Consider the following 21,573-nt stretch of genomic DNA (forward strand, 5'->3'; position numbering starts at 1 on the left):
AATTCGCTTATTTTCAAACTACAAGCGTGTACTTTGAGTTTTGTATTTTGTTTTTGTTAAAATGTTTTTTACAATAACAAAACACATTTAAAATTTATACGCTTCTAAGCACATACAATTTTGTGAAAATGGGCGAATTCACTTAATTGTGAATAAATTCGAAAATAATCAATCGATTTTTATGATCGATATCTCATTTGGTTGCTATTATATGTGGGTTTGTGATAAAGTAATAAACCTGAACAAGTTCTGTCGTTTTAGATTTTTCATGAGTTTCTTAAAACAAAAAAATTTGCTATTTCCACGTAAAAAATATATTTTTTGCTTCAATTTGTTATAATAACTCCGAAACTACTGAGTCGATTAAAACGTAATGTATAAACAGATTAAAGGTTATGTAAATTTGAAATCTTCCAAGTTTATTTCAGTAATATCGGATTAACCCTTTTTGAGTTATCTACAAAAATTCGCAATTTTAGAAAAAAAAATTTTAAAAAAACTTCTCTACTACTGGAACCACAATACATCAAAACTGTGTAGTGGTTTAGAAAGCTTCTAAAATTTTTTCGATTTTGTTGCCCTGTGTAATAATCAGCTGTGCTATCGAAACCACCTTATAATGAATACTCAATTTTCCAATTTTATATTCTCTACATTCCACTTTATTATTTTGAAAGAGCAAATAAAAGGAAGTCATACAAAGTTCATCATAAATGAATTTACATTCTTTGTATTTGTTTCGTATAGAAAAAGACACTATTATTTGCTACTTAATTATTATTTAAATCTTTTTAGTCTGTTTTAGATTTTCTCTGCATAGTAAATATTTTCTTCTATTATAGCTAAAACTTATTTTTGCGCAATCTATTTGCAAAATAACGTGAGAATATGTATATTATTTTACTGTGTTAACTTGTGATCATTTATCTTCATAAATTATGCATTTGCCATAGCAGCAGCATCAATGGAATCAGCTTGAGTTTGCTATGATAAAGTCTTCTTAGTTGTATTCGATATAGCATATCAACCAGACGTATTACCAAAAAGATACTCTCTACTGACGGCTGACAGACAAGCTTAAAAGCATCAATTTCAAACAGCAGTTTAAGATAAATTTACATTTTACACCATCCATCCAGCAACCAACAATTCAACCATTCATTCCAACATTCATCCAAACAATTTTAGAGAAATAAAAACGTTTTATATGTCACTATTAACACCTGTATGCAGCAAATACTATTCGATATATGATGAAAAATATAAGATAGATGAAGATAGTATGGAAACTAAAAAAAGCAACTATTTTAATTTGGTTTTCCTCTTGCAAAGTTTCTAAATCATCGTCATCATTGTCACCATTGACTGCCTAGTTGGTTGGTTGGTTTGCTACATGGGTGTCTGGCTTAAACTCACATTTCCCAGGAAGAATACAAAAAAAAATGATAATTACTCTAACGATTTTACTCCAATGAGTTGTAAAGTATGTAATTGAGTTTTGTGCATCCTTTTTACCAGCTGCTTTTTTTGTGCTCTGATTTTGCTTTAGCAAAAGGGATAATTAGTAAAATATAGTTTCCATACGTTGTTGGTTTTTTATACCCTTCACCTTCGTGAGAAGGGTATATATAAGTTTGTCATTCCGTTTGTAATTTCTACATTTTTCATTTCCGACCCTATAAAGTATATATATTCTGGATCCTTATAGATAGCGGAGTCGATTAAGCCATGTCCGTCTGTCTGTCTGTCTGTCTGTCTGTCTGTCTGTCTGTGTGTCTGTCCGTCTGTCTGTCTGTCTGTTGAAATCAGTTTTCTGAAGACCCCAGATATCTTCGGGATCCAAATCTTCAATAATTCTGTCAGACATGCTTTCGAGAATTTTGCTATTTAAAATCAGCAAAATCGGTCCACAAATGGCTGAGATATGAGGAAAAAACCAAGACAACCTCGATTTTTGACCTATTTTTTTAGCTATATCTGGATTACTAAGACATTAATATAGACAATATGGATATCTAATGATAGATATTTCAAAGACATTTGCAACGACGTATATAAGACCATAGTAAGTTGGACCTACAATGGGTCAAAATCGGGAAAAAAATTTTGAACCCGAATTTTTTTTTTAAAAAAAAAAAATTTTTAAATTTAAAAAAAAAAAATTTTTTAAAATTTAAAAAAAAAAAATTTTAAAATTTAAAAAAAAAAAATTTTAAAATTTAAAAAAAAAAAATTTTTAAAATTTAAAAAAAAAAAAATTTTTAAATTTAAAAAAAAAAAAAAATTTTAAATTTAAAAAAAAAAAATTTAAAATAACAATCGAAAAATTTTTTTTTCCAAAAAATTCAAAAAACAACTGGAAAAAAAGTTAAATTTTGTTTACCTAAAAATATTTAAAATTTTGAAGTATAATTTGGTGAAGGGTATATAAGATTCGGCACGGCCGAATATAGCACTCTTACTTGTTTTTAAATAAAAATGTCTATTTGACTTTTTTTGAAGTTGTTGTTGCTGTGGTAAATGATAAGGTTGCTAATTTTATTTTAATTTATTCCATGAATTTAATTTATGACCAGTTTAATGAGTTGAAGACACAAAAAAAAGAAAATAAATAAAAATAGAAAAAAACTTGTTGCAAATTAATTTAAAATTTTTATTTTATTATTTTGGTTTTTTTTTTGTTTTATTGTTTCTATTTAACTAAATCCAATTTAGTAAATTTGTAAAAAAAATAATAATTTTAATTAAATGAGATAAAAACGTGTGTACACACACCACTAAATTTATTTATTTGTGCTTTGTGGAAAAAAATACTATTGTATTTAACTAAACCTAATTAAGTTAAATTGCATTGAAAATATAAAAATTAAAATTGAAATATTTTATAAATTAAATGTCAAATAGGTATGCGCCAAACAATTAATGGTTTATTCCAATTGTAACGTTAATGGCTGTGTATGACTTTTGGGACAGTAACACAAATAAAATCCAATTCGATTGTAGTATGGTTTTTTGATAACTTTCACAATATCTCATAAAAACATAACACATTGCGCGCTCTTGCTATGTTATAGCTGTATAACACTTTAATATAGAGTTTCCAATAAACAGAAGAATTTCAAAACCGCGGTTTTCATTTTAAAAAATTTAAACCCGATCGGTTTTGTGATAATTTATTAAATATTAGTTGACCGTCCCCGGCTTCGCCCGGTAGCTATTTACTAATATTAGTTCTTCAAGTTTCTCCAACCCACTGTTCTTATTTATTTGGAAATAAAATATCTAAATTTGTACTGCATACTTTAGGGGGCTTTTATTACAATTTACTGAACTCAATTTCCGAGTATTACCCGGAATTTTTGATTTTTTTTTTCTTTACAAACCATCTCCTGAAAATTTCGAATCGAATAAAAAAAACAGCCAAATCGCTCCAGCCGTTCTCACGTGATGCCATTACATACATGGACCATTTCATTTTTATATATATAAATATAGATCAAGTGTTATAGAAACAAAATCAGTTGATAATATAGGAAAAGCTAACAAATTTAAAATTCAAATTTGACGGGTGTTCAAGAGGATAAAGGAAAATTGGTACATTTTATTTTAATGGTACTTTTTTAATATATTAAATTAGTTAGCTTATTATCTCAGTAAAGAAATAATCAAGAAAAGTAGAACTAAACCAAACTAAGGAGTACTTTTTCGTTCTTCAAAATGGTACTTTTTGAATGTTCTATAATATTGAGCCTATAATCAGGAAATTACTTTGATTTCAAACTTGGCGGGGATTCAATTGTGTCAAATTGGTACTTTATCTTCTAATTGTACTCTTTATTATATTAAATTATTTTACATATGTACATAATAATTGGCCATAGTACTATTTCTTTATTGTAGTAGTACTTTTGGATTATTTTATAATAATAAACCTAAGAATTAGGCACACATGATTCTGAATGAGCTAGAATCCACATTACAATGAACCAACAAACTTGAAACTAGAGACATGTTATTCTGAATTATTATTAATTCACAAAGGGTACTATTTCATTCTTCTAATTGGGGTGGAGAAGCGCACCGTGTCAGCCAGTACTCCATGATTTTATTGGATATTTGAAAATAACTAAGTCTTTGTTAAAAATACATTGCATTCTTTTTTTTTAATTAAATAAATAGTCATTTGAATTTTAATTGTCAGGAAATACTTGGATGATTCTTTGGATGAAAAAGTTTGTTTTTCATTTCTAAATTTTTAATTTTTCTACTGAAGATAGATTAAAAGTAAAAACCGAAGAATAATTGTCGGTTTTAGGCATTGAAAATTCGCGGTTTCGATTAAAACCGAACACGAAACTCTACTTTAATATGATGTGTTAAAATGTGTAAAGTTCAATTAACTCGGCTAATTGAACAATGTTTCTCTAACGTGTCTGGATATTTTTATACCCTTCACCTTCGTGAGAAGGGTATATATAAGTTTGTCATTCCGTTTGTAATTTCTACATTTTTCATTTCCGACCCTATAAAGTATATATATTCTGGATCCTTATAGACAGCGGAGTCGATTAAGCCATGTCCGTCTGTCTGTCTGTTGAAATCAATTTTCTGAAGACCTCAGATATCTTCGGGATCCAAATCTTCAATAATTCTGTCAGACATGCTTTCGAGAAGTTTGCTATTTAAAATCAGCAAAATCGGTCCATAAATAACGGAGATATGAGCGAAAACCCGGGACAACCTCGATTTTAGACCTATTTTTGATCTATATCTGGATTACTAAGTCATTAATATAGACAATATGTATATCTAATGATAGATTTTTCAAAGTCCATTGCAACGATGTAAGTTGGACCTACAATGGTTCAAAATCGGGAAAAATATTTTTTAACCCGAATTTTTTTTTCATCAAAAAATTTTTTTGTCATAAATTTTTTTTCAAAAATTTGGAAAAAACTTTTTTTTAAAAAAAAATTGGAAAAAACTTTTTTTAAAAAAATTTGGAAAAAACTTTTTTTAAATAAAATTAAAAAACTATTTAAAAAAAAAAAATTTGAAAAACAATTAAAAAAAAAATTAAATTTTGTTTACCTAAAAATATTAAAAAAAAATTATTTTAAAGTATAATTTGGTGAAGGGTATATAAGATTCGGTACAGCCGAATATAGCTCTCTTACTTGTTTTAATTAGAACTTTAAATTTTATTTCAATATTTATTAGTTTATTTCATTAATAAAAATCAAGGATCAAATCAAGCTAAAATAAACTTTCAGTACGACTACCGTTAAAATATCGTTATTCTGAAATGAAATTACCGTTAACGTTAAAACATCCATATTGAAATAAAACAAATTGGCGTTACCGTAACCATTTGACCGTTTCGAATCGGTAGCCAACCTTAATTAAAATTAAAAGCAAAACGTACCAAAATAAGGTTATTATCATCCAAAGAATCATCCAAGCAAGAAGACAACGTAGAATTTCAATGCGCCCGTGTAACAAATAATAAAAGAAATCAAACACAAATTTGAATCCACATACAAATTTAGTTAATTTTTGTCTTAATATCCCTGCCAAATTCTTTTTATACCAACCACCAAAAATATGGGGGTATTTCGAGTTTATCATTACGTTTGTAACATATCGAAATAGTATATATCAAAAAGTATATACTTATATTCTAGGTCCTGATATAATTCTAAGACGATCTAGCAATGTCCGTCCATCTGTCTGTTTAAGGTACAATAGGGCCTCGGTGGAAGGACGTAGGGGTATAAAATTTCCCCAAAAATTAACATTAACTAGTTGATATTTTGATATATTGCTGATAATATCATGAAACTTTGCAAACATTTTTCATTTGATAAACAGTTGAGATGAACAGATTTTTTGAATTTAGATGAATAAATATAAGCTAAAACGTATTGGTTCACTTTTTTTTGCAACGAAATTTTAATTTATCCCTTAAATCTGCAAATTTTGATTTTTTGTTAAGGTTATCATCGCTATTGCATTCAGATTTGAAAACTTTCACGAATGATCTTGCATGTGACCCAGCAAAATGTTCAGTCATATGGATGTGCCTCAAGAAACACTGTATTTAAAGCAATGATGTCCATTTCATTGTGCTTTCGCGCTGACTAAAACACACATATTCTTACTCTCTTTCGTTTAGTAGTCACTGAGACAGCGACGAATGCACACACTAAGTGGATGTATTGCTATTTTTTTTATTTTTTTTTAAAGTTTTGTTCATGATCACTGAAAGAAATATTTGGATTGTTTAATATATTTAGAACTTTAAAAAATCATTGAAGTGTTGTCTGGTTGTTCACATCAATTTACTTCTGTGAAAAATTTTCAGATTTTAAGCAAAAGAACGTAATAAAATAAGCCAAAAAAATATTTTAAATATTTACGATTGTTGGCTCAATTATTGTTAACAAATAAAGTCTTAAAAATATGATATATTTTATTTAGTTTAATGAACTTTTCTTGCAGTGCAGCTCTCTTTCTCTCACCAATACTATATCAGTTTTAGCTTTGGACATCACTGATTTAAAGCGATCATACTCTGTTGTTAATCAGGGCACATAAGTTACATAAGTATTAATCGAAGCATAATTACTTTGTTAAGAAATGTTGGCTTCAAAATTTAGCACCTAATAACTTTTTACCGGATGGTGATTGATTAATAACGCATATAACAATATTGGTCCTTCATATCTGCCGAACAGTTCATTCCTACAACTCAAAATTCAAAAGTTCAAATTTGTGGTAAAAAAATTAGAAAAATCTAAAAAATCAAGGGTATTATGCAATTTAGCTGATTTTTGTAACGCCCATAATCGATCGAATCACTTTCTCGCAATTTTGAAGATATTTAGATCTGAGGTATGTGCCAACCTCCCGAATAGGACTTTATCAGTTTTATGTATTTGGAAGTATGCGATCTAGTTTTATGATGATCGGTCCATAATTAGTCATAGCTCTCATATATGGCTCACTTTCGAAAATCACTCACGAAAATAAATAGTTGAAATTTTAAAAGAAAAATATTTTTGTTTATTTACTCAGGGGATATATGGTCGGGCTTGACTTTCATACATGTTTTTTTATATTTTTCAAAATTATGAAACTATTACTAATAAAGATACAGATCTTGGATTCTGAAAATTGCCATATTGTTGCTAGTAGTGTCATTGACACAAAACTATTTGCCATTTTGTCAATATCATTAAGTTTCATAGATTTTAAAAGAAAAGAGTTTTTTGTCCAAATACGTTCATGCTTTATTGTAAGCTAATTTTGATTTATTTTATTTTAACAAATTATTTACCAGCAATTTGGTTGCCAAATATGAATAAGTATCTTCGTGTGTGTGGCCTAAATTTAGTACATAAATATATTATTATTTTTTTTTTATATATTTGTAATTTAAATATCTGTTATTTATTAAACAATTTATTTAAAAGCTCTCACATAAAACCGGTTATCAGTTGCACATAAACAACCAAACAAAAATAAAACCCAATTCGTTATTAATAAATTAAAAATCGTCTGATATAAATGCTATACACTTTAGGCAAGAGCGCCTTATATAGACACTACAAACTAAATTATATCTAAACAAATTGAAAATTTTGAAATATTGTTCAATACATTTTCCAATTTACCTCAAGGCGTGGTTGTTTTCTCACTAAAATAACAAAACAGTCAATAATTTTTAGATTTTCACTGCACAAAAAAAAAAACATAAAAAAATAACTCTATAAATGGATGTTAGTTGGAGTAAAATAAACAAATTGTTTTGAAACATTTTAATAGAAAATAACCAAGAATATGGCAGCAATTTTCTTTATGCTAACTCATACACATTGTATACTTTTTATGTACGAGTGTACGTTATATATTTTTTATTTAGAACCTTTCAAGTTAATTGTTTTTATGTTGTTGTTGTTTTGTTTAAACAAAAAAATTAAAAAAAGAAAAAAAAAAATAAAGTAAATACAAAACACAAAATGTATCTGCAAAATTGTATATTTTCAATTCGCATGATTGCCACTTCACTCGCAATGTAAACTGTTCAATTTACTTGAATGTATTTTTCTGGTTTTCGTGTAGTAGTTCTTTCTTTTCCGTAATTTTTGTTTGGTTTTAATATTTTTATTTTTTGTTTATTTTAGTACATTGTATTTTGACCACTTATATTTTTACAGTTCAATGAATGATTTGGGTACTTGTGTCTAAAAAGAGGAAAACTATACAGTGACAAAATAATGGACAAATTTTTTTAAAACTAAATTCCGTAATTTCAGTTTTCAAAAACGTGACCTTTTACCAATTACAAAACATGTGTATTCAAATTTACTAGGATGTCTAATGAAACCTAATAATATCAATACCAATACTTTTCCGTTTGTTTCATATTTTTAGAATTTCATTAATTATGTTTTTATATACTTTTTAATATTAGTAAATAAAAGTACAATTTTATAAAATATTATATATAATTTTATAAAATATTACTACATATGGGCAATTCCACGAGAATGACTACCACGAATGAAAACCCAAAAACCCTTGAAACTTTTTTCAAGATGATTTGAATAGGAGAAAACACTAAAATATTACTATGTGAAAATATTTAGATCATATTACAACATTTTAAAGACAAAAATAATAGTCCATAATTAGTCTGACTATATTTAATTTTTTAATTTAATTGGAATGTTTTAGTCTAAAATTGCGGTTAAAACTAAGTTCCCAATTAGCATATAGTGTGAAATGAATTTGACTCTGATTGTTTATTTGGTATTATAAAATTGTTTATTGAAACCTAATGTATATTTTCTATTAATTTTTTTAGTTTTTGTATACATATATTTACAGAATATATATTGTTTTATTATAAGAGAAAAATCTGTCACGTACGGTATGTCACGTACGATATTAAATTTTATTTATTATAAAATCGTCCAAAGATTGTTTTTATTTAAATATGACGGATTGTAAAGGAAAAATATTTCGTTTAGTGTAAGAAATTAAAAGAAAACATAACGTCTCTCACGATTCGAAAATTTTCTCATATTTCTACATGTACCTCAAAATGACTTCCGTTTTATGTCACGTACGAAATACCACTATTTTGCTCGATATTTTGGAGAACAATGTTTCGAATGAACTTTTTGTTATTTTAAATGGAATGGAATATTAAGACCAAATTATTTTTCAGATACTCTTATTTCTGCAACTTTATAGGCTTACAAATGTCACGTACCATGATATGGAATTGTCCATATGTATACAAACAACTATAACTAACACAGTGGGTAAAGGTTTATATCTCTTGGGTGGAGGAAAAAGTAATAGTCTTAATAATTGTTAATTTTAATGACAAAACCTGGAAATGTAAAAGTGTATTAGAAATTGTCGTTAAACTTTCATATAAAAAAAATAAATAAGGATTAAAGGTCACCTAAATATAATCCCTCTAGATATTGTAGTTTTATTGGTTTTAACCGAAACTTTAACCGCGGTTTTTCAAGGCCTAAAACCGAAACCGATAATTACACTCTGCTACAAAATTACACTTTTTGTCAGAACTTGAAAAGCGACCTAATGGGTGTTATAGGCATAGGTGAGGAGTCCTCATTTAAATCATTCGAGTTTTTCCTTACAATTAAACTTAAAATTACTGTTTATTTAGTTAATTACAAAAAAACAAAAAACAATACAAAATGTTTGTAACAAAGACTTAGTTATTTTCAAATATCCGATAAAATTATGGTGTACTAGCTGACCCGGTGCGCTTCGCCACCAAAATTAGAAGAATGAAATATTACTTTTAAGTCTCCCTTTGTGAATTAATACTATTCCTGGATAACATGTCTCTAGTTTCATGTTTCTTGATTCATTGTAATGTGGATTTTAGCTCATTCGAAACGTATTATCAGAATAAAAGAAAAAAAGTACCATTTTGTATTCCCACTCATGAATGCCTAATTTCATATTTCTGGGTCCATTATTATAGAAAATGCATAAGGTACCACTAAAGACCCCTTCGAAGATCGAAAAAGTACTCCTGAGTTTGGTTTAGATCTTCTTTTCTGGTATCATAATACCATTGAGCCCCCTATTCTTGATTATTTCATTACTGAGAAGCATATTAGTCAACTTTAATGTATATACGCTAACTAAATTAATATATTAAAAAAGTGCCATTAAAAGAAAGTGTACCAATTTTCTTTTAATTTTTTTTTTGCTTTCCAAATAAATATCACTTTGTGACGTGATTTACAAAATTAGGGCCTTAATATTTAATAAATTATGACAAACACGAAAACAATCCGAAACCGATCGGTTTTCAATTTTTAAAAAACCAAAACGCGGCTTTGAAGTTCATCAGTTTTTTGGAAAATCTAGTGTATACCCTCTATATCTATTATTAAGGAGAATAAATAAGCAGGTTCCCCACAATTGAACATTTTTCGAGCCATAGTCATATTCGAAAGTTTCAAAAAAATTGGATGGTGATACAATTTTTAAAAGTTCTGATCAAGTGTGCTGTTGTAGTATTTTGCATTAAGTGTTTAAGTAAAAAATATAAATGTTGTGCTTTTGAATTGGCATCAATGTATAGGCTTTTTTAATTCTGTGTAATTTGAGATGTAGCTGGAGGGTATTACGAATATTTTTATTTATTTATTCCAAGTAATATAAAAAGCCTATAAGGCCAATAAATATATATTACAAATGTAAATTCCTAACTTGTATTTTTAATAGCCACAAATCCGAAACTACCCTTTACTGAAGTTAATGCCTATTTGTAACATACACACATTTACTTTACCACAACAATTCAATTAATTTGGAAAAAAATTCCAATAAATTGTATCACCTCATAAAATTCTGAATAAGTATAAAAAAAAAACTAATAGAAAATCTATAAAAACATAATACCTGGTTAATAAATTACAGTTTTTCATTCATATACAATTAAACGAGTAATCAATTAGATTTAACTTATAAATGCAAATGTACATATATGGATTTGGAATTGTGGTAATTGAGTCAATCCAAACCGAAATCGATCATTAGGATGGTATTGATAATTTCCTATAATTAGGAAAGTATAGTTATGCCCAATAGTATTGGTACTAGGGAAATATGTTATGAGAAGGAGAAAAGACTTCTAAATAATAAATTCGGTGGCTATTTTGGTAGAATGAGTATTACATAAATATATGAAAATATCGGGTAAGAGTTTCCTAATTTCATCTCAATAATTTCCATTCTATTATGGATAAAAGAATAGAGAATAATTCACATGATTCTGTGAATCAATAGAATTGTATACACTACTGTTACCGACAATCGAATTGTAATTTATGTGGTTGAGAAAGCAATCGCCCATAATTTGAGTTGTATTTAATATTCGAGGTACTAATATCATTAGTAGGGTCTATTGGTGTAAGGTGTAACTATTATATTGAGTTACACCTTTTTTAAGAACCGATGTTCTTAATTTTTTCACAAAATCTCGGTTGAGTATTACATATTGCACTCGTTCAACAGTACTGTATTAACTCAAAATTTTAAAATGTTCAGTAGAGGGCAAAAACTGTTTGTGATTACATTTTAAGAGAATTTGAAAACCCGAATACATCATATTAAGCAAATTCCATTTGAAAATATATTTACATTGGTTTTCTTTAAAACTTTTGCAATTATTGCAAAATAAATAAATTTTTTGAGTTACTACTATTTTTCTGGAACTTCTCGATATTTTTTTGTATTATTTTATCAACAAAACAGTATCAACTCAAAATACAACCAAATTTAAATAAAACAATTTGATTATTTTTAACTTGAATAAATGCTCAATTCAAAATAATACTTTTTTGTATGAAAATATACGATGTATTTCTTTTTAAATTTTTGTATTAACTTAAAATAATACCTTTTTGTTGATACAAGGTAGTCACTAATTATCACGAAAATGGTCTCAAATGTGGTTTTCAATATGAAAGAGTAATCGGAATACGTTTAAATTTTTACATTAGATTGATATTGATGTGGTTAGTTGATTTTTTGCAAAAATTGAATTTTTAAAAATTTTGAGTTAATATAGTATTGTTTAACGAGTGCGATATGTATTCCAGCGCAAAGTCCTAATCTCTAATGGAGTTGGACTTTAGCTTAATGATAATGAATGGAAAATGTAGCTCAAAATAAAATTTCATTTAGAAAAATAGTGGGGGAAGGAAAAGGACTTTAGGGTGCTTCTGAATCCCTGAAAATAATATCCGAAAACGTTGAATGGATTGACACCGTTTTTCGAAAAAAGAGTCTAGCAAGTCTACCTTACAGAGTCCTCTACAAAAACCAAATGAAATTATTGCTTCTTTCCTTCTGATTTTCATGTGGATTAGTTTTCATTGCTCCAAGCTGTTTAACCGAAATCGGTTAAATAAATCAAAATATGAGATAACCTTAAACGAAAATATGTTTTTGTTTTGTGATATTTTTTTCGAATAGTTTCAATAAATAGGATTTCAAGATGATTAAAATGGAATGAAAAAACTCTTTAATAAATTAAAGAATCGATGATCGAGTATTTCTTCTGTGAACATAATTCTATCAAAGTTTTTGCGGAGCCAATACCCATTTGACAAAACGGTTCAGACTATAAACGAATGGAGAAAATCAGACTAAATTATTGCTTAAGCTCTCAATCGGCTAACTATGGTTGATGAAAATAGATACTCTCAATCGGTTAACTACAATATAATACCTATGAACAAGATTGCAAGATACTTTTCATTTCTATTTCCAAATATGTATTGTTTTTTTTTCTTGAATAAAATAAATATTCCAATTAATTAATTCTAGTTTTATATTACACTATAATACAACAAACTAAAATTTTTTCCAAAATTACAAGGTCCGACCAAAAATTACAAGGTCCGACATAAGAATGTGGCAGAGTTGGGAAACTTTAACCTCCCCTCAAATGAAATTCAGATGTAAACTTTCAATACGCCGATACACGTACCTTTTTTTTTGTCTCCTCTATCAAGATTTATTGGTCTGACCTTGTAATTTTTTTTGGGGGTTGTATATATAGTGTTATAATATGGTGAAAGTTCCTTGAATCCATAATTCGTATGAACTTATTAAAATTTATTTTCGAAAATAATATATTTTACAATTAAAAAAAATCCTGAATATATAGACTTATTGGTGTCTTAGATTAGTACTTATTTTTAAATATTACATATGGAACCAGTTGCGAATGCTCTTTTGTTTTCATTAAATACAATTCCATAAATAATTCATATTATTATAAATATATACATACGTACATTCAATCACATTCTTTTTTTGTCGCCATTTATCTTTATATACGAGAATTTAAAAATTATTCAAAATAAAGCATGAACAAATATTTTTATCGAAAAATGTATACTGTCTCTTCTCCCCAGTTTTTGTTATTTTATACATTCTACATAAATACTAAAAACTATATACATTTTAATTTTTTTATTATATCGTACTAGCTAGTGGTAGTAGTAAATTTGTACTGAAGGTTTAGGGGGCATCAGCATTCATAAAATGCATTTGATTGCATTTTGAAATAGCTAAAAAACAACATTTCATTTTTTCATAGAGTGCAACTGAAAGCAAAAACTATAAATTTTTAAAAAAAAGTTAAAAAATATTTATACAATGATTTAATATATGAGGGATTTCATGACAAATGAACCAACTTTTGAAATCTTTCGAAATAAAAAATTAAAAAAAAAAAAAAACATTTCTTTTGAGCAAAAAAAAAAAAATTAAAAAAGGGCCCATTTTGACAGAACAGTTAGATTTTGCCAAAAATGTCAAAAATTTTATGTCTTACAAAATATTTATTTTGATACATATCCCACTCGCATCCCAACAAGCGACCAAAAAGGTCTTCAAGAAAAGTCCTAAGCTTGACTTTTTTAAAAGAAAGTCAACAAAATGGGCCCGTAATTTTTTATGCTCAGATTAAAGCTTAGTGCAAAATCTAAAATTTTTTCATAATGGGACCTTTTTTTAAATTTTTTTTGTTCTAAAGAAAGCTTACGTCCATTCCTTTAAAAGGTTTTTGGTCGTTTAGTGGGATACGAGTGGAATATACATCAAAATAAATGTTTTGTAACTCTAGATATACAATTTTTAATTTTTTTTGGCAAAATCAAAAACTTTTTAGACTTTTTGCAAAATAGGCCTTTAAGAGATTTTTGTTCTCTTAGTGGGATGCGAGTGGTACCATTTTGGAAAAAAGATCGATTTTGCAAAAAAAGTCAAAAACTGTATGTCTTGAGTTACAAAATATTTATTTTGATAGATATCCCACTCGCATCCCACTAAGCGACCAAATAGTTCTGAAAGGAATAGATCTAAGCTTTCTTTTGAGCAAAAAAAGGGACCATTTTGAAAAAAAGTCAACAATATTTTTGATTTTGCAAAAAAAGTTTAAAAAAATACTTTTTGATATCCAACTCGCATCCCACTAAGCGATCTAATAGGTCTTTAAGGAAAATATCTAGGGTTTCTTTCGAGAAAAAAGGGCCCATTTTGAAAAAATGTGAAAAAAATTTTTGATTTCGAAAACTAAAAATTTTAATTTTTTATTTTGAAAGATTGAAAAAATAGCTATCTAAACTATTTGGGACACATTTTGCTAAGAAGAATAGGCAAAGAATAACAAGAAGAGAAGCCTCTCAATTTTTGTATATGGATTCAACACACTTCAAAGAGAGATTTAATTTCAAAACTTTTTCTTGAAAATTGCAATAAAATTGCAATTCTAATACGCTCTTTCACAAACACATAATATTCTTTTATTTTTTTTACACAAATTTAAACCATTAAAGTAATCGAAACATGCATATTTTGCATAAACGAAAAATATTTTTTTTTTAAATTTTTGGGGATTGAAATTAAAACTGAACAAACACACTTGTAAAATTTCGTATTAAAAATTAATAAAAAATTCAAATAAATTTAGTTTTTGCAGACATTTTGGAATAATAAGCAAAAAAATCTATTTATAAAATATTTCCAGGTCAAATATAAATTAAATAATTTGAGAATTGTTTGAATTTTTAAATTTAATTGTAATAAAATATTGTTATAATTTTTAAGGTCTCTTTTTTACAACTCTGTGTGTTTGAGGAAAGTGATTTGGTGGTGAAAGTGATTTGAAAACCAATACATATAAACAAAATGTTACCAATACATTCAAAGAGTTAGGTTTTTTATGACAACCGTTTCACTTCTTGTTATTATTCTTTGACAATAGGTATTAAGTGAAATGGATGAGAAGAAACACCAGTTTGGCCAAAATGACAAATGTTGATCCCCTCTAACTCAGAGAGTTATTGACGGATCTTGTTGAAAAATTGTGTCTGAATTACTATCCAATAGTTGCAAATTCATCCCGATCGGAAGCCATCGATTTCAAAAGTTGCTTCACTTGACATGAAATCCCCCATATACATACATATATTTTTTCTTTTTATAGGAATGTATTTATTTTACCGTTGGTATTTATATTGTATATATATATTTTTTTTAATACATTTTGTTTTAATTATTTTTTTTTATACATATATAGGTAGATATGTTTTTGTTAAAACATTTAATTGTTGTTTGTTATGCGTTCTTTGTTTTAAACATCATGACAAAACGTTTTAATTAATGTCATAAGCATAGATATTATTTATCTAAGCATATATTTTAGAGGAATTTATATACTTTTTTTTGTTAAGCCAAAATATTTATTTGTGGTGTTAGAAATATTATTTTTAATATTAACAATTTTTTTAAAAAAAAAACTATTATAAGTATTTTTCGAGAATATTCCATGAACAGAGTTTCTTATTGTTTATATTGGGACTTTTTAAATCTAAACAACAAATTGCATACTTTTACGCTTTTCCGAACAAAAAAAAAGACAAATTTTTTCAATTTTCTTTAAACGATTCTATTGAAATATTTGAACAAAAAATAGTTTCATTATATGTGTTTCTCTTCATTATCTGCATTTTATTATTTTTTTTTTCATTTCAGCACTTTAAACATGTTATTCAACATATTTTATGTTTTATATATTTGATTTGCTCAATAAATTTATAAAATATGTAGTGCCAAACATTTATCGTTACTTAGTGAAGAAAATAAATTTTCCTGACCTTAATTGAATATCTATTTTTTAATTAATAGAAAACTAATCACTAAAATATCATATTTTTGCAATTACAACAAAATTTTTTTAAATATAAATTTTGTGAAAAGTCAGTGCAATAACACAGTTTTAATGCGAGTATTTAAACTAATAAAATTAGTAGGTATACTAGTTTTCTCATGATGATCGTAATATATAAGGGACATGTCTAGACATGTCTGTGAAAGCTGTGTAAAATATGCAATGCCCTATCGCCTTCAGAACGGAGAATGGACAAAAAATAGTTCAGAAAAACTCGAAGCGTTTGCCAATCACTTGGAGAATGTATTTATCCCAAATGATACAAATGCATCCATTAGTGATAATGTTATAAATAATGTGGTGCCACCCCTAATAAAATTGGGGTTCTTTACCGTGAAAACGAGGTCTAAAGGCAGGAAAATCTTCTGGTAGAGCTAAAATTACTAAAACGATGATAATTAATCTGCCCAACTCAGCACTGAGAATTATTTTGTTCATCTTTAACTCAATACTACGTATTGAATAACTTCCATCCTCATGGAAAATATCTGAGATGATTCCAAAACCGGCAAAATCCGATTTTTTTTTTAAATTTTATATTTTTTGATGCGAAACAGAACCCCCGAAGTACCGAAAAATTCCTAAATCCCGGTATTTCTAAAATCTAATCCCGTTTTGTATTTCTAATAGTTAATTAATAATTGTTCCTTGCTATGACGATTCAATCGCATTGTCATGATATGAAATTGCAGCGCAACTAAATTATTAAAAAAATTTAATGCCATTCAATAGTAAACACATTGAAACTAAGGTAGCCAAAAAATTAGATAAAAATATTGTCAATTGTGTGCGTGGCATACTGTTAAAGTCAAATATTTTATGTCATTTTATAAAAAATGTGATTTTTGTAAATTTGATCAGAAGTAAATTATCAGTATTCGCAAACTATTATCGATAATTGGATGATTTTTTTGTTATGTTGGTAGGATAATAGTCTTTAAGAACTGGTATGATTTGTCACTGTAACGTTTATACCTGATGTGTTATTAATTTTTTTCTCAGGTACTATATTTTAGCCAAATTTGAATTTCAGTGGAATAAAAGTGCTTAGGGTCAAAAGGGGTTAAACAAATTTTACTAGCAGGAGAAAGGCCAAAGTGTTCTCTTTAAGCCTGTATATACTTGTTGTTTTGACCTGTTTGTTGAACACTTTATTCATTTGAATGAAATTACTCCCAATTTTTTTTCCTATTTTTATTTTACATGTTCATATGACTGGCGCAATGTACAAGTTGTAATTTTGAAGATATTGCGATAAAATTTGGTACATACATTTTTTCGCCCTGAAGTCTATTGAAAATGCTTGAAATCGGTCCATTATTTCACCTAGCACCCATACAAATGTTCTCCCGGAATTATACTTTATCGGTCGTAAATGGTTAATTTATATATGTATCTATACAAATTTTGCTCCAAATAAGTTTTATATAAACTGAATTAATATCACCCAATTTTGTGATGATCGGTCCATAATTAGTCATAGCTCCCATATAAGGCCCGATTCCAAAAATCACAGCAACGAGCATAAATCTCTTAAAAATGTTGGTATAAGCATACAATTCAACAGAAATAATATTCAGATAGACATAAATCACACGACCTAATTTCATGGTGATCGGTCCATCTATGATTAGTCATAGCTCCCATATAAGGCCCTCTTCCGAAAATCTCTTTAACGAGCACAAATCTCTTAAAAATGTTGGTATAAACACAAAATTCAACTGAAATAACATCCATATAGAAATCACACGACCTAATTTCATGGCGATAGGGCCATAATTAGTCATAGCTCCCATATAATGCCCTCTTCCGAAAATCATTCACGAAAATAAGTTATCTGCTTACAACTTTTTTATAAGTAAAGTTGATGCAAAAATAAAAAAAATTCGCATTCTCAACAACTGCTAAACCGATTTTGATGAAATTAAAATTGGAGAAAAAATCAAGAATATATAAAATCTATAAAAAAAAAATTATAAAATATCTCTATCGGTTCAAAAGTTACAGAGTTTTGGCCGATGAAAAACGATAATGAGCCACTGTGCGGCGGGGCAAAATCAAAATCTTTTTTAAATACATAAATCTTTCATTTATAGTGTAGAAAATGAGTATTTTAGTTTAAGTTTTGACGATAGACTCTTCGGAAGAGGCGCTGTGGGGTCGCAAAATTTCCAAATTTCATTAATCCTTGACCGATTTCATTAAATTTGTTTCTGTTACTTAAGCAATAAATAAAAAAAAAGTTATGAAACTTAAAACTTAGTTAAGTTTTAAGTCCAAAAATAACAAAATCGAAAACAATTTTGATGTATTGTGGTTCCAGTACACATTACATCAAATTTAAAATTCTATGGACTGTTTTTTTTTAAAACAAATTTTATGTAAAACTGTGATTTTTTAGAAGTTTCTCCACATAATTAATGATAACTCAAAAACGGTTAATCCGATATTATTAAAATAAACATAGAAAAATTTAAGTTTACATAGCCTTTAATCCGTTTATATGTTGTGTTTTCATCGGCTCAGTATTTTCGGAGTTATTATACCCTTCATAAATATAATTTTGTCATTCCGTCCGGGATCCAAATCTTCAATAATTCTGTCAGACATGCTTTCGAGAAGTTTCCTATTTAAAATCAGCAAAATCGGTCGACAAATGGCTGAGATATGAGGAAAACAAAACGGATAACTTCGATTTTTTACCTATTTTTGACATATATCTGGATTACTAAGTTTACTAATTATTAATTACTAATGATAGATATTTCAAAGACCTTTGCAACGACGTATGTAAGACCATAGTAAATTGGACATACAATGGGTCAAAATCGGAAAAAATATTTTTTAAACCGATTTTTTTTTTCACCAAAAATAAAAAAAAATTATTTTAAAATTTAAAAAAAAAAAAATTTTTAAATTTAAAATAACAATTCGAAAAAAAAATTTTTTCCAAAAAATTAAAAAAAAACTGTTGAAAAAAAAATAAAAATTTTGTTTACCTAAAAATTTTTAAAATTTGTATTTTGAAGTATAATTTGGTGAAGGGTATCAAAGAATCGGCACAGCCGAATATAGCACTCTTACTAGTTTTATTTTTAAAAATTAAAAAAAACATTTTTAAATAAAATTAAAAAAAAACATTTTAAAAATTAAAAAAAATAATTTTGAAACAAATTTTTTTTTTAATATTTTTGTTGAATTTATTACTTTAAAATTTTTATTTTTTAATTGGTGAAGGGTATATAAGATTCGGCACAGCTGAATATAGGTCTCTTACTTGTTTTTTTTTTTAATTCAACAAAAATCTATAATATTTGTTTGTTATTTATGAAGCTTTGTGGTTTTACCATAAAATACGCGTTCATTTTTGTGGTGAAAATCAAAACAATATAAACATTTCTTGTTTGTGGATAAGTTTAAATAATATCGAAAATAAATTGAATTTAAATGGAATAAAAAGCAAACAGAAACAAACTACTACATGCATTTTAATTTAATTTAATTAAATTAATAATTTCAATGCATTTGGTGCGTTACAATAAATTTATTATAAAGGTTTATTTGCTATTATTTTTATTATATTTTGTTTTGATGAAACTTACCTTGTGCTAAAATTTGTTGAGTTTTTAATAATAAAATGCCAATTATTATTGTTGTAATTATTTTCAAATTATGCCAGCTAGTTGTTGTGTTTGTTCCTGCTGTTGTTGTCAGCGGAAATGGCGTCAGTTTTGGCGCCATTTCAAAATGTCTGCTATTATAAGTGACTAAAATGTAGTTTTTTCCAATATTTTTTTAGTTTTTTTTCACTTTTGTATGTAAAAGTTTAACTGCAAAGAAAATAGAAGAAAAAGAGACACAGAGTTATGTAAAAACATTGTTGTAAATGAATTAGAAATGAAAAAAAATATATATAAATTTATTTTAAATTACTACCATCTTTTTCAATTAGTTTTACTGCGGCAATAACAATATTTAGTTGTAAATTTCATGCTTAATAAATTTCAAATCTATTTAGCTAATTACATGATTGGAGAGAAAAATGTCAAACCAAAATGTGAGCAATTGCAAAAAAATAAGAAATTTCAATTTAATTAAAATATTATGTGTTTAGTAGGGGAAGGGTAGAATGATTTAATACAAATTGTATACTAAAAAATGTGGCATAGGGCAGTTCCAAAAATAGTAATAGTAGTTTGTTTTAAGGAACATAATTTAAAAAGAAATAATACAAAAATGTTTTATAGTATCGGGAGTAATAGGATTATAATGCTTTATTAGTTTGTTGGATTATATAATATTTCAAGAACTTGTGTTCCTATAAATTGATTGAAAGTAATTCATGTACTCAAAACAGTAGCATACTTTAAAGCAGTTACAAAAATAGTAATATTCAATATGTTTTATAGGGACATAGTTTAAAAAGAGTTAATCAACAAATATTTCCAATCCATTTAAAAAACTACGTATTTTACAAATTACGTGCTTCTTTAAATAGATTCTACCATAATTTTAAACAAATTAACAAAACGACTTTATGATTTATTGCACTAATTTTAATATTACAATAAGGAGAGAAAAGACACACAAATCAACATGAATAAAAGGAAACTGAAAATAATTTAAGCCTAAACCACACAACTACTATTGTATCTGGCTAAAACGGAAGTCGAAGTCACACAAAAATGGAAGAAGACGAAAAGAAAAATAAGACGGAATCCCATTTAATAAGTTAATTGTTCCTCGTTTTTTATCATTATTTTTATTTTTTTTTTTTTGCAAAAATAAGTCCTTGTTATAAAACTATAGAATTGTACAAAATACATTTCCTTTGTTAATTCTTCCTTATTTCAGAAATGCTGCCACCAGTTCTTTTAAGGCTGCTAATTCTCATTTCATTCATTGATACTATTTCATTCGTACTACATCTAATATTTGTGTGCCACTTTTTAGTTTCTTGTCGCTTGTTTTTTTGTTTCATTTAGCCCCCTGCTGTCTTTGCTACTTTCGACATTCTTAAACTCCAACAGTGGTTTCCTTATAATCCTGTCAACACTTTGTTCTCGTTTGTAACGGGAATTTATTATTATCGCTTCTGTCATGCCAGTGGCTGGCTTCTTTTTTGTTTTTGCTATACCCGTGCGAAAAAGTGGTAAATGATAATGATGAAGAGGAGGAAATATAAGTGAAAGAAGTTACTCATTGTTGTTGTTGCTGCTGCTGAGGACCTCCTGCTACTTATAGGAATTAACAAACATCACACCAAG

General features: G+C 27.1%; 1 protein-coding gene across 1 annotated transcript in view; it reads right to left on the bottom strand.

The window, feature by feature from the left end:
- Nucleotides 1-20,083, bottom strand: part of LOC135963646 (serine-rich adhesin for platelets-like) — a 77,445-nt gene extending 57,362 nt beyond the window's left edge. Inside the window, exon 1 of the mRNA XM_065515582.1 lies at nucleotides 19,909-20,083. Within this exon, the coding sequence (XP_065371654.1) occupies nucleotides 19,909-20,047 (139 nt within the window). The 5' untranslated portion in view covers nucleotides 20,048-20,083. The remainder of the gene's footprint in view (nucleotides 1-19,908) is intronic.
- Nucleotides 20,084-21,573: the final 1,490 nt, after the last annotated feature.

This window comes from Calliphora vicina, chromosome 1 (assembly GCF_958450345.1).
Source record: "Calliphora vicina chromosome 1, idCalVici1.1, whole genome shotgun sequence".
NCBI lineage: Eukaryota > Metazoa > Arthropoda > Insecta > Diptera > Calliphoridae > Calliphora > Calliphora vicina.